This window comes from Vanessa atalanta, chromosome 26 (genome assembly GCF_905147765.1).
Source record: "Vanessa atalanta chromosome 26, ilVanAtal1.2, whole genome shotgun sequence".
Lineage (NCBI taxonomy): Eukaryota > Metazoa > Arthropoda > Insecta > Lepidoptera > Nymphalidae > Vanessa > Vanessa atalanta.
Genome location: NC_061896.1, coordinates 2,008,112 through 2,021,376, shown reverse-complemented (window position 1 = coordinate 2,021,376; position 13,265 = coordinate 2,008,112). Strand labels below are relative to the sequence as shown.

Genomic DNA, 13,265 nt, shown 5'->3' with positions numbered 1-13,265 from the left:
CTGTAAATATCCCACTGCTGGTTTAAAGCCAGCTCCCCATGGATTTATTTTGATTTAACTGAGGGCAGAATGTGTGGGATTCTTTTGGGCCTTTACTTTAATACTTTTAGTAGTTTGTTATTAATAGGAGCTTTATAGTGGATTATTTATAGTATCGTAAGACATGAGCATACTTTAATAAATAATAGTTTAATTTTTATTGCTTTAATAGTGATAAAAATAACAGTCGCGAAAACTTGTAATGAAGTATGTAGCTTTATTACCCTAGAATGATATTCTATATTTTGTAGTATATCTGTAGTCTATATTAATATTAAAAAGAGATAAATTGGTTAGTTTGTATGTAGGGGGTAATCTCCGTAACCAAAGAACCAAAATCTTTAGTAAAAGCAAATCACTATTAAAAAGTCACATTATTCCTGAGTGTTATAGGGTATTCATTATATTTATATCATATTATTTCTTAATAATACCCCCGTGCGAAGCCGGGGCGGGTAGCTAGTATTTTGATTTTTCTAAAAATAAAGGCGAAAAACATACTTGTAATTCGGTAACTTTATAATCAAACATTACACTATATTTTATTAGTATATATTTAAAATAGACTCAAAGTAAAATACAATAGTTTATTTTCTTGTTTTGTCTGAGGTCACAGGGGCGAGACGAATAAATTTTATCTTGCCTGACTGCCTCTATTAAATGCAAAAGTAATATTCGGTTCGAATAGACACATCAATTGTGATTGCTTTTATTTGAGAGCTAATATATAAACATATTTTTCATTGTACGTACAAATAATATTATGATAAATAAAATTATTCAATTATTGAATTTTACATTTGAGTTTAAAATAACTGAGAAGTTGCATTTTTGTAAAGCTTTAAAGTCACGTCGACTAACAAATGAAATTTTTAGGTAGGAATTAAATTGTCTCAAAATGTCGAAATGTAAATAAAAATCACCTGTGAAAAACTGCACATGAAATAACACCTCGGGCTGCGGGATATTTCGAAACACAGCCTGTGAAATCAAAGGCGCTCAAAAGCCTACAAGACCCAAGTGTCACAAGGATTCATACTATCTGACATCTCAAAACTTTACACAAAAAAACATTACTTACATTAAAACGTTACTTAGCAGATATATATATTTATAATTTAACGAAAATTAAGAATTTTACACAAATATAATTTAATATTATTTTGGCGTTTCCTTTTTATCTATGCTAATATTTTGACGACCTCCGTGGTCGAGTAGTGTGTACACCGGTTTTCATGGGTACGCCACTCTGAGGTCCCGGGTTCGATTCCCGGCCGAGTCGATGTAGAAAAAGTTCACTAGTTTTCTATGTTGTCTTGGGTCTGGGTGTCTGTGGTACCGTCGTTACTTCTGATTTCCATAACACAAGTGCTTTAGCTTCTTACATTGGGATCAGAGTAATGTATGTGATGTTGTCCAATATTTATTTATTTATTATTTATTTATTTAATATTATAAATGCGAAAGTAACTCTGTCTGTCTGTCTGTCTGTCTAAAACGATTTTACAGCCAATCCACTGAACCGAATTAGACAGAATTCCTTATGAACAAAACTCCCTCCCAAAAATCCCTTAAACGTAAAGCCGCGTGCGTACAACTAGTACCTACTATATATTTATTATTTTTTGCTTTTAATTCAAATATATTAAATGTGTACTATTTCAGAGAACAAAGATTATTAATCTTAATAATCTGTGTAGTATAGACAATATTTATAGTATCTGTGGTCTACAATCTGTCAAGTAAAGCCAGACAGTGATGGCGCCAAATGAGACGCGAGCAAAGACGACAAAAGACGATCATCTTTTGTACGTGTTCGTTTATATGTCTGTAAAATGTCTGGAGTAAAATTTTGGTAAATTAGTCGAATCACGGCTTCACCTCGAAAGTGTTCTAAATTTTTTTCTATCGTTCTTTACCAGTACTATGTAGTATCCTAAGTAATATTATTTTTATTTTATTAGCAGCCTGTAAATTTTCCCACTGTTGGGCTAAAGGCCTCACTCCCTTTTGAGGAGAAGGTTTGGAGCATATTCCACCACGCTGCTCCAATGCGGGTTGGCGTAATACACATGTGGCAGAATTTCGTTGAAATTAGACACATGCAGGTTTCCTCACGATGTTTTCATTCACCGCTAATATAATCTTCTTACCTACCTATAGATCAAAACTATAATCCACTTCCAGGTGACCTAGAAAGTTCAAATTTTGCATGCAGGTAGATAATTAGGCCCAAATAAAGGAAAAAATCTGAAACTGGTAATTTTTTATCAATTAAATTTAAGCCAATACAGACCTTAGGCAACAATATATTACCCCAAGTTATAAGAAGAAATGATATTTTATGTAGTTATAAATAAATTTCAGAAAGGACTATTTAACTTGGCACAAATTTAGATCTCACTTCTTTTGTCGTTGAAGACAACAACCAAGGTATATATCATAATATTTGACTTGGCTCTCATTTTTACATTTATGTTTTTGATGGGATTTTTCTTCTCTCCATTTAACGACAACTCTCTGTAGCGTCAAAATACACACAGTCCCTTGAGTGTCGTTATATTGAGTTTACACTGTAAATTCAAAAGTGCTTATAAAAGCCTACTTGAGTAAAGTATATTATTAGTTTATTGGATAAGGACATATTAGGTATTTGATCGCGAGATTAAATAGAAAAAATATGATTGCGGATTTTTCTTTGTATCTAATTTTTTGGAAATAATTATAGATTATTTCAATTTCAGAACGCGTAAAGACAAATAAACAACTTTGACCTTGAATCGACGCGATATCATTGGTCGATAGCTGGAATAATTTATGACATTCAATATGGAGTCATAAAAAATGACGTTTTGAGTATCAACGATATTGTTATTGGAAGTAAAATTAAAGCGGTTATAAGTTGTAAAGTTATATTATAAATAAAGATATATTAAACGAGAACTGTTTTCAGTGCATAATATAACAGATTTATATATAATAAATCACATAAATTTTATGTTAAACTAATATTTGTTTTTTTTGTTATGATATCGGTAGGTGGATGAGCGAATGGGCCACCTAATGGTAAGTGGTCACCACCGCCCATAGACAATAGCGTTGTAAGAAATATTAACCATTCCTGATGTTATGTCCCTTGTTCCTGGCTCACTCACCCTTTAAACCGGAACACAACAATACTGAGTACTGCTGTTTGGCGGTAGAATATCTGATGAGTGGGTGGTACCTACCCAGACGGGCTTGCACAAAACCCTACCACCAAGTAAATTTTATTACATAATCCATTATCTTTAAAATCTTTCACAATTTTTCCAGACTCAATCGAAAAATATCACAGTCATAAAATATAACCCAGCGTTTCCGAAGAGATTTTATGTTACTACAGTTAAAGTTTGTCAGTTACGGTGAATTACAATGCACTCGATTGTCAAAAACGACTTCGTCTCTGTAATAAAGTAAATAAATTAGGGCTTAAGGAATTCTTAGAGTAATATAATTCTTTTACAAACTATGAACCCCTATTTGGCCATGAGGTGTAGACTGACTTAAGTTTTTTTACTAAACAAAATTTGATGAATGTTGGTAGGAAGCAAGCTTTAACTTCATGGAAAGACAGGCTATTTCTTAATAATAACACCTACGAACGATCAGAAACACGATAAGACACGGATGAAAGCTAGTAATGAATATAATAACTACGTCATTAAACAATTGACTATCGCGAAACTTCAAAAGATTATTAGGAATTTCTAAACCTATGACAGGTTCTGTTTTGATTCCATTTCATTGTAAACTGCAAGTCTTCTAGGCGCGAAAGTGATGAAACATTTTTTTTAAATTTAATGTCAAATAGTATTCCAATTTCAACTCCTTTAATTTTGTTTACGTTTTTCATATTTTTTTTTTCTTATACATCCATCGTACCGCTCTCTAACCGGCCAGTCACTTTTTTCCGCTCTATAATATATAATCTTCATTAAATCGCAACAATTCAGTAAATTGCAATCAAGAATCCCCTTTATTTTTCTACACATCTATGGAGATCTTTAAAATGGGAACCTTACAATAATTTGAGACAATACTGAACAATGTAAAGTGCAGATATTGAATGATTAATATAAATTAATAATTAATTACGAAAACTATATTCTGCCGAACAGGACTCGTCGATCTGAGTCGCATGTGGAACTGGCGGATCGCAGCATCAGCGATTCACCTACAGTAGTTTCATGTAACAAGCGCGTTTCGTAGAAGGTTTTTGTTTATAATGTTAGCAAATAAGTAACTGCAGTTAATAGCACTGAGTGCAGAGCCGTCTCAAGCTATGCTGGGGCCCTTGGGCACCCAGAAATTGGGGGCCCTTTTGGTAGATATTTACTACCAAGTACCAATAATTTGCTTATGGCCAGACCTTAAGTATAGTTTCCAATAAACGGTGCGATAATTTTCGTAAATTAGTAAGAATGTAATTGGTTGTACAGTCTTATGACTATTTTATAGCCTTTTTTGACAAATATTTTAGTTATTTGTTCGAATATATACATCAACGTGAGCACAAACATGTAAAGGAAATTGTTGGTTCTTCGGGGCCCTCTCAGGATGGGACCCTGGGCACGTGCCCCACGTGCCCTATGATAAAGACGGTAATAACTGGGTGGCATATCAGCTATTTTACCGCCAAATAGTAATACTTAGTACTGTTTGGTTCCGGTTTGAAGAGTAAGTGAGCCAGTGTTATTACAGACACAAGGGACATAACATCTTAGTACCCAAGATTGGTTGTACATTGGCGATATAAGGATTAGTTCGTATTTCTTAGTATGGGCGGTAATGAGGGCGGGTTGTACCAATAGACTGTCCGCCTACCTATAAAATTAAAAAAAATATATATAATTTATTAATATAACAATATTTTATTTTCAGCAAGGCGTCGGGGTTGAAATCGTACGAGCGCTGGAGAGCCACCCGCCAAGCCTATCAAACATATTCTGTGAGTGCGACACTAAGGATGACGTGGTGAGTACGATCATTATTAACAAGCTGAGATACACTGGGCTATCTCGACTAAAAATGTCTGTGGTAATCGAAGATTCCCCGTCAAACACTACCGAATTTTAAGCCGCGTAAAGGGTATTCGTTTCAAAAATAATTATAACTAAAGCTAGGGAACATGTGCAAAGGCTGTCTTATTGCTGTATAACGATTCCTGACAACCTTTGGACTCGACGTAAAAGCTTCATTCGCTATTTGAGATATAGATATATGAAGAGTACAATATTATGTACGGTAGAGTCTTTAACAAGTCTTACAAAGCCTTCTGGCGTACTGACAAATAAAATAGATTGCTAATCAGAGACAAATATTTTAATAATTTGACATATAACTAACATTTTTTAAGAGAGAAGTTTTAGCCCACGAGCGAGATAAGTACACGTTACTTATTACTATTTATAAATTATTTGGTAAAATTATTTCTTAAACTTCGTTTTTTTTTTTTTAAATAAAGATATAATTTACTAGTTGAAGTTTTGAGTAGGTGCCCATTCGTTTATTATTCTAACGTCAAACAGCGATAGTAACCAATAATAGCAGCCAGTACATTTCCCGCGGCTAGATTCTCCTTTTGAAGACACGGTTTGCAATTTATTGCACCACGCTGCTCCAATGACAACGGTCACTGGTGATGAAGCTTCATCACGTGTGCTTCATCACCAAGCACGATACGAATTATATACACAAATTAAGCACATAGAAATTCAGTGGTGCTTCCCTGGAATAGAACCCGCAATCATCAGTATGTAAACATTTCCGTATTCATCATCATCCAGGAGTCATCGTCTCCTGTATTGTATTAAAACATTTTAATACATATAAGCTTGGGACTAAGTTCCGTATCTGCTGATAAATTACGAGCCGCGCCCGCTGAGCGGAAGATTCAATTGTGACAGATTGAATTGACTGTCATTATAATTCAATGTTGCCAGCATTTTAATAAATTATACGACTTACCGAATTGAATTATATCAACTAATGTCATTGAATTAAATCAATTTGTTGTATGACGAAAGTATTTACGAGTGGTAGTTTTGTATGGTGTTTATTTTTATAAAATATATAATAATAGCAACCCATCCTGGTTTGGCTCCAGATTATATATATATAATTAATATTCTATAGTACTCGGAAATAACATAGTTGTCTATCAGTGAAAAACAATACATAATTGGACCACAAGTTTCGGGGATTTATTTGTACGTATGTATCATACAAATAAAAAAAAACATCTATTTCTATCGGCATTATTATTTTTTTTTTTTTGTAAGATACATACGTACAAATAAATCCCCGAAACTTGTGGTCCAATTATATATTGTCATGCTCATTTGTTTTCATTCCGATTCAGTTTAAACGAAAATTTTATATAGTTTAATACTTTAAAAAAAATTGTCGTTATAGTATATATTTTACTAACTATATATAAAGCTGAAAAATTTGTGTATTTGAACGCGCTTTTCGCAAATTTACAAAAAATCTTTATGCATTAGATAGGACAGCCCATTGACAAATCGGCAACAGTCGTAGACGTAGCCCTGCCTTTTAAAAATATATAATTAGCCTTTCAATCAATAGCCTAGCCATATTACTGAGCGGCGCAGTTCAATTAGATACATAAATCATTCAATACATCTTCCGTTCATTGAATACGGTAATGGGTTATCTTTATAATGCTGAAATTTAAGCAAAATGTATAAATTAATGAATTTTATTTAAATTCCAGACTATAACATCTGACTGCGAAGCAATGCCCGCCTTCCAGTTGAAGGCTTTCAGTCAACGAGGTGAAAAAGTCGAAGTTTCTCACTACAGGGTTAATGTTAACAAGTATGAAATCATTTGAATTTTATAACTAATTAAAAATAGGATACCTATTTATAAACGCAGCCACGTTACAGTAACTAGTAACAACTGGTCACATTGGCACCAAAGAAACTTTAACCATTCCTTACATCGCCTATGCGCCACCAACCTTGGGAACTAAGATGTTATGTCCCTTGTACGTGTAGTTCCATTAGCTTCCCCTTCAAACCGGACCACGACGTACAAATTATTGCTGCTTGGCTGCAGAAAATCTGATGAGTGGATGGTACCTACCCAGACGGGCTAGGACAAAGCCCTACCACCAAGTAATTTATAACTTTATAGTTGATAGATTATTGTGTGTAAAATACTATTTTCTTTTTTCTTAATAAATACTAGCAATGCCCCAAATTAATTAAGGAATTACTTATATTCATATTTACCCCCCCCTTAGGAGTGGGGACGACAATAGCCCAAGGGGTCGGGATAGATCCTGCGACTTTTTACATCGCTAGGCGGCCCGTAAACATTGCGCTATTGACGTTATTGGCGATTACTGTAATAAATACTTAATTTCTCTAACATACAATTATCTGGAGTGAAAAACAAAACTATTTGGACAGAATAAAAGCAAACACGAAGCTAAGTGTCTTTTAGACTGGTCGTATCCGTACCATCAAATCTTAGTTTTTATATCGATGAAGCTTGAGATTTATGTAGCTCGCTGACTCTGCAAACTGAAGCACTACAAATCCTTTAAAATGATGAGGTGACAGAAATTTAACCTCAGCTTTATCGTAACTGAGGACCGATTCTACTTATTGATCTTGTTAACGATGCGATTATAATACGATCCGACTCTGATCGCATCAGCATCGCATAGGAATTGCCGAATTTTATGGTCTAAAAGTTATCCTTTTTGATTTTCAGATTCCGAGCTCGTCTCCACGTCACATGCATCACGGATAAGCTGACTGGTGAATTAAAGTGTGACGGATGGCCAGACGTCAAAGTCGCCCTCGCACCGGTGGGCCCGTTAAGGCCGAACGCCGCTGAGAGCGACTTACAGCAGTTGATTAGGTAAATACCCGTCGCTAATGCAACCTATTTTTTTTAATGAACAAAATATTTATATGTTCTTTGGCTATTTATATAAATGTAGGTTCTATCAATACATATCGGTGAGCTAAAAATATTTCCGAGCCAAACAAAATTTCCCGATTCCCTTATGAATTTGATTTTTTTTAAATAAACTGATCGAAGTGAAAGGCATTATATGCACCTGGGGCTCATATACCTTGGTTTGTCGACTTAAAATAATATAAAAAGTGCTACAAACCGACATCGGAAAACATTAGTACAGTAGGAATATAACTGTTGTCATTGTCATTACGGTTGCATTTAGTCTTTATCTATAAATAAATAACTCCATATTCTCCGAACCTAACGTTTTACCTTACCGTGCACTTTCCGATGACCCGATGCGTTCCGATGCGTTGCAGCGACATCGTGGTGAGTGCGCTGCGCAACACGCACCTGTTCTTCACCTTCGCGGGCTACCCCACGTGCCCGCGCCTGCGCCGCCACCTGCCCGACGCCGCGCCGCGCCTGCCGCTGCACTACGACTCCATGGTACCACCGCTTTGCCCTGCTCACGGGGGGTCTTTAGATAAAGCACAATAATTTAAGGCACTGAATTGTAATATCTTATCTTTCGATCTATGTGGAAGCAGAGAAGAGTAGACTCACCGTGCCGTGAATATCGCCTTACGCAATTTTTACTATTTATTCTAACGTCTTTGACACAAGAAAACCCATATGGTGCCCAAGAATTAATCCACTGGTTTAAATTTCTCTGAGTGCTGACATATTAATTAGTCCATGAAAATAAATAAAAAATTAAAAGTATTTACAAATACTTCAAAACCTGTTAGCGTCGAAGAGCTTAAAAACGTTACATGTAGCAACGTTCTACTGAAATTCTTCCTTTTAAATGAAGCGCTTTAAACGGTGATGTAAAACTCAAAAGCCTACGCATTGATTTCCAGCTTCATCAAGACCGTCAGATGTACACTTCAACACCGAACTCCACAGCTGGATGTATCCAACTGCTTGGAGACAAGCGGCTGCTAGTGAAAGTGGTGGGGGCCAAGGACATTGGTGGTGAGTGATAACGTAATACTTTAAAAATCAAAATATAGGACACTATGCACAGTACCTTCGATCTTATAAGAACTTTTCAATCGCCAGGGTCAAATTTATTGTAAAGGCCAGTAGTGCGATACTCACTCGTGAAATGTTGACAAACGACTTTCGGTGATACGTCATTTTGATACGAGTATACTTTCAATTTTATAATTGTTACAGACAATTATTACATTCGGACATTTCACGCTCGTATGAGTGAGTATCTGCGGTGGATTTCGAACATCTTCTTACAGAATAGCTCTACTGTTCGTGTTATTATAGATTCTATCGAAAAAAAAAATTGAATAAAAACTCAATAGTTACTGTTTTCCTCGAATAGAATTCAAAGTCAACTTTATATAAAAAAAAACTTATATCTTTTAAAGGGAAATCAATTAAATGAAACTTTTTAGAAAGAAAATATTTTTAATATATTATTATGAAAAAATATAATTGTTTTTACAACGAGCCGAGATGGCCCAGTGGTTAGAACGCGTGCATCTTAACCGATGATTTCGGGTTCAAACCCAGGCAGGCACCACTGAAATTTCATGTGCTTAATTTGTGTTTATAATTCATCTCGTGCTCGGCGGTGAAGGAAAACATCGTGAGGAAACCTGCATGTGTCTAATTTCAAAGAAATTCAGCCACATGTGTATTCCGCCAACCCGCATTGGAGCAGCGTGGTGGAATATGCTCCAAACCTTCTCCTCAAGGGAGAGGAGGCCTTTATCCCAGCAGTGGGACATTTACGGGCTGCTTATGTATGTATGTTTATGTATGTTTACAAAAGAAAGTCGCTTTTCGCCATTTGTACGCTTAGATCTTGTAAACCACGCAACGGATTTTAATGTATAATACATGCACATTATAATAGAGAAAAGCCTACTTCGACTATTCAACATTACCTATAGTATTTTTTTTTTGATTTTACATTAAAACAAAAAGTTTATATAGACCCCTATTGTACCCGTGTGAGGCATTGACGGATAGCTAGTGTAACAATTAATTATTTATCTTAAAGGTAAAGCTGGATGTATTGCCCCCTACTGCGTGGTTGAGATGGACGAGCCTCCGCAAAGGAATCAAACTGCGTTCAAGAAGGACACCACCAGCCCACAGTGGGAGGAACATTTCCTATTGTGAGTGCATAGATAATATTAATCAAAGGCTTCAATAACGGCCTGTGCTTATAATACTTGAATTTTGAAGGCAAACATCGTGAGGAACCTCTTTGAATTGACACTCTTCAAGAGCACAGAGTTTTTGCCCAGTAGTGGAACCTTCTTAAAGTCTGTTACTAAGTACTTATAGTTGGTATTAACGCTTTTTCTTCTATAAGTGAGCCTATATGGTCCAACTGTTATGAAATGAGAATCTGAACTCACCTATGAAGCAATACTAAGTTATCATGGGCATCAAGTTTATAATAACCATAAGTTTTTATTGAAATAATTGTAGCATAACAATCACGTTGATTGGTTCTGCCAATAGCCAATATTTTTTCTATAATAACCAATGTTTGTCCAATCTCAAAACGCTTTGTCGAATTATTTACTTTGTTTATCTCACATTGGTGCACAGATCTTTTGCACTGGAAGTTGCATCACAATTATATAATAAAATACTTAATAAACTAAAAACTTTTGTTATATAACGACTTATATTTTGTTTTCAGTGATCTCTCTCCACAAACAGCAGAACTGCTCTTCGAAGTGTACGACCGCAGTAGTCCCCCGTCTCCCGGAAACACGACTTCGCAACACAGGTATAAATACTATGTTATGTTAATATTTTATTTATTCCAAATATTCCAACGAGATATTATATTACATTATATTATATATTGACAAAGTTCGTGAAAAATCTCCTCGTGATCGAGTGTAGCTATAGTGATCTCTCGAGAGAGAGGCCAGATAAGTTGTCAGAACGTTTTCCACACAGTGCAACCAAAGATACTCTATTTCTTTAAACTTAACTTCCAATGAAACTTCTAATCCTATAAGAACGGGTCTCGGTTTCCAAAAGTACGGAATTTGTAGTCTCCAGTTCTCAATTTCAACTTTACTAACAGAACCGATAGATCTGCATTTGAATAATTTATATAAAAATATGATGTCCAGATTGTGATTCATATCGTAGATACGGTTTTCGTAAAATACAATGTACTTTTACACAGGTTCCTAGGTCTGGGTCTGGTGGGTATAGACGAGCTGCTGGCGGCGCCCTCTCAGAGGCAACAGATCGGGCTCCAGACCAGGCCCATGGAGGAGCATGACGTCAGCGGGAGCCTCACTGTAGAGGTGAGTTTGTATAAATAACTAAAATTCAATATAAAAAAAAAGTTTCAGAGAAGAGGTTGTACAGATTCTATAAGATGACATAACATGACAATTTATTTTCAGTTCCTATTCATCGAGGGCGCAGACATACCAGATATAGGGTCGAAACCCTTTAAGATCAAGGAGAGTCTTCGCACCGTCACTCCGCAGGGCAGACTGACCACGACCACCAAGACCACCTTCCAGCAGAACGGTGAGAGACTATTGTTGAGGAAACCGTCAGTTTTCTTTTTTGACTCATTGCAATTTTAAATACTACATATCTCGCTATCAAAGCGAAAAATTATGGGACTAAGTAGTTAATATGTCATCATAAATACAATGTCTGATATGAATTAGATGGTAGAAGGTCGTGCCATGGACATAGGACCAAGGTGACTTCTTACTATTGGGAGAAATATTTGCTCCTACAAAAAGGGGGAGAAGTTACTTAAATAAGTCCCCTCAACTAACCCCTGGGGCATCGTGTCATTAAGTATGAAATAAATTTGGACAACGTGGAACTATTCTATATCCGTCCAGGGCACGACGCCAGCCAACTCACGGAGTCAGCTCTCCGGGAGCTGGAGCTGAGTCCGACCAGCGCAGCCAACAAATCCACGCTCATCATACACTCCGTTCAAAGGGTATGTATTATATAGAAGCTGTTCTTAAACAGGAAACTTTAAGATTGTTAAAGATTGAGTTGCAAGAGCAACCAAAAATATAAAAAAATGCATAAAAATCAATCTATCAGTAGTTAATAAATATAACAGAATAGGTCTTTCAACCCGATACTCTTACAAACACCGCCGATACTAAACTTTAATATTATGTCGTAAATCTATCAGAAATATTAAACTAAATATTTTCAAATTTTCACTCAATAAAGAATTATTGGAAACTATCTGAAAAGTTGGCCCTGATTCATTGATTTTTAGATATGGAATTTTCTACGTGGTGGTGGCTTTGGTAAGTCCATCTGGGTAGGTACCACCCACTCTTCGTATACTCTGCCAGCAGTAATATTTATTAATTTGTAGTCCGGCTTGAAGGGCGAGTGAACCAGTGCACAACAGACACTTAACATCTCAGTTCCCAAGGTTGGTGGCTATTTGGCGTTGTAAGGAATGGTTAATATTTCTTACGGCGCCAATATTTATGGGCAGTTATAACTTACCATAAGGTGGCCCACTTGCCAGTCCCCCAAAACATACTAGAAATTAAAATTACGCGTTGGGTACATTAAAAGGAAATGCCGATATAAATACAGATACATAGTTAATATGCATCTGTATTTATATGTAATTATGGTTTTATTTTCTATTCACACTTACTCGTATAAGAATATTATAAAACATATAAAGAAGAATTATCGAAAAAAAAAAAATTTTCAGTCTCTACTAGCTTTGAACTATCTTAATTTATTAAACAACTTTCATGAATAGAGTCAAGACAACCTATTTCTAAACTCATTAATTACATTTACGTACTTTATGGCACGAAAATATATGTAAAAAAAAAATTCTTTCACGACTTATGAATATTAGTAATTCCAAAATTTTGGAATAATTAAACATCGCAGATAAATAACAATCAGTTTTAATTGCATTCCTAATCTTAACCGAGGTGCGTTCTTGCTTGAGACACACATAGGACGTCCATCTATCTGAGCCCTCACAAGGGCTTCTCTTATACGGCAAAATCTCAGAAATACTCTCAAACGTTGTCAATCACCAACATTGTCATGACCATTTATGCATCTAACATTTACAACAATTTGTATAAGTTTATAAATAAAATTAGAAGATGAGAAGAAAGAACACCTATTTCAGATCAAATATTTAATTTCTGTCACGA

The 13,265-nt window shown here is 35.4% G+C and overlaps 1 protein-coding gene across 11 annotated transcripts in view; it reads left to right on the top strand.

Annotated features, from left to right (window-relative positions):
• LOC125074076 overlaps nucleotides 1-13,265 on the top strand; it is a 77,715-nt gene that overhangs the window by 54,939 nt on the left and 9,511 nt on the right. For all 11 annotated transcript variants that reach the window (XR_007120086.1, XR_007120087.1, XM_047685313.1 and 8 more), the window contains exons 3-12: nucleotides 4,963-5,055; nucleotides 6,818-6,921; nucleotides 7,828-7,977; nucleotides 8,400-8,529; nucleotides 8,946-9,060; nucleotides 10,109-10,226; nucleotides 10,763-10,852; nucleotides 11,264-11,387; nucleotides 11,490-11,619; nucleotides 11,949-12,052. Coding sequence is in view for 9 of the 11 variants with exons in the window: in XM_047685313.1 (XP_047541269.1) it covers nucleotides 4,963-5,055; nucleotides 6,818-6,921; nucleotides 7,828-7,977; nucleotides 8,400-8,529; nucleotides 8,946-9,060; nucleotides 10,109-10,226; nucleotides 10,763-10,852; nucleotides 11,264-11,387; nucleotides 11,490-11,619; nucleotides 11,949-12,052 (1,158 nt within the window). In the remaining 2 variants the exon portion in view is untranslated. The remainder of the gene's footprint in view (nucleotides 1-4,962; nucleotides 5,056-6,817; nucleotides 6,922-7,827; nucleotides 7,978-8,399; nucleotides 8,530-8,945; nucleotides 9,061-10,108; nucleotides 10,227-10,762; nucleotides 10,853-11,263; nucleotides 11,388-11,489; nucleotides 11,620-11,948; nucleotides 12,053-13,265) is intronic.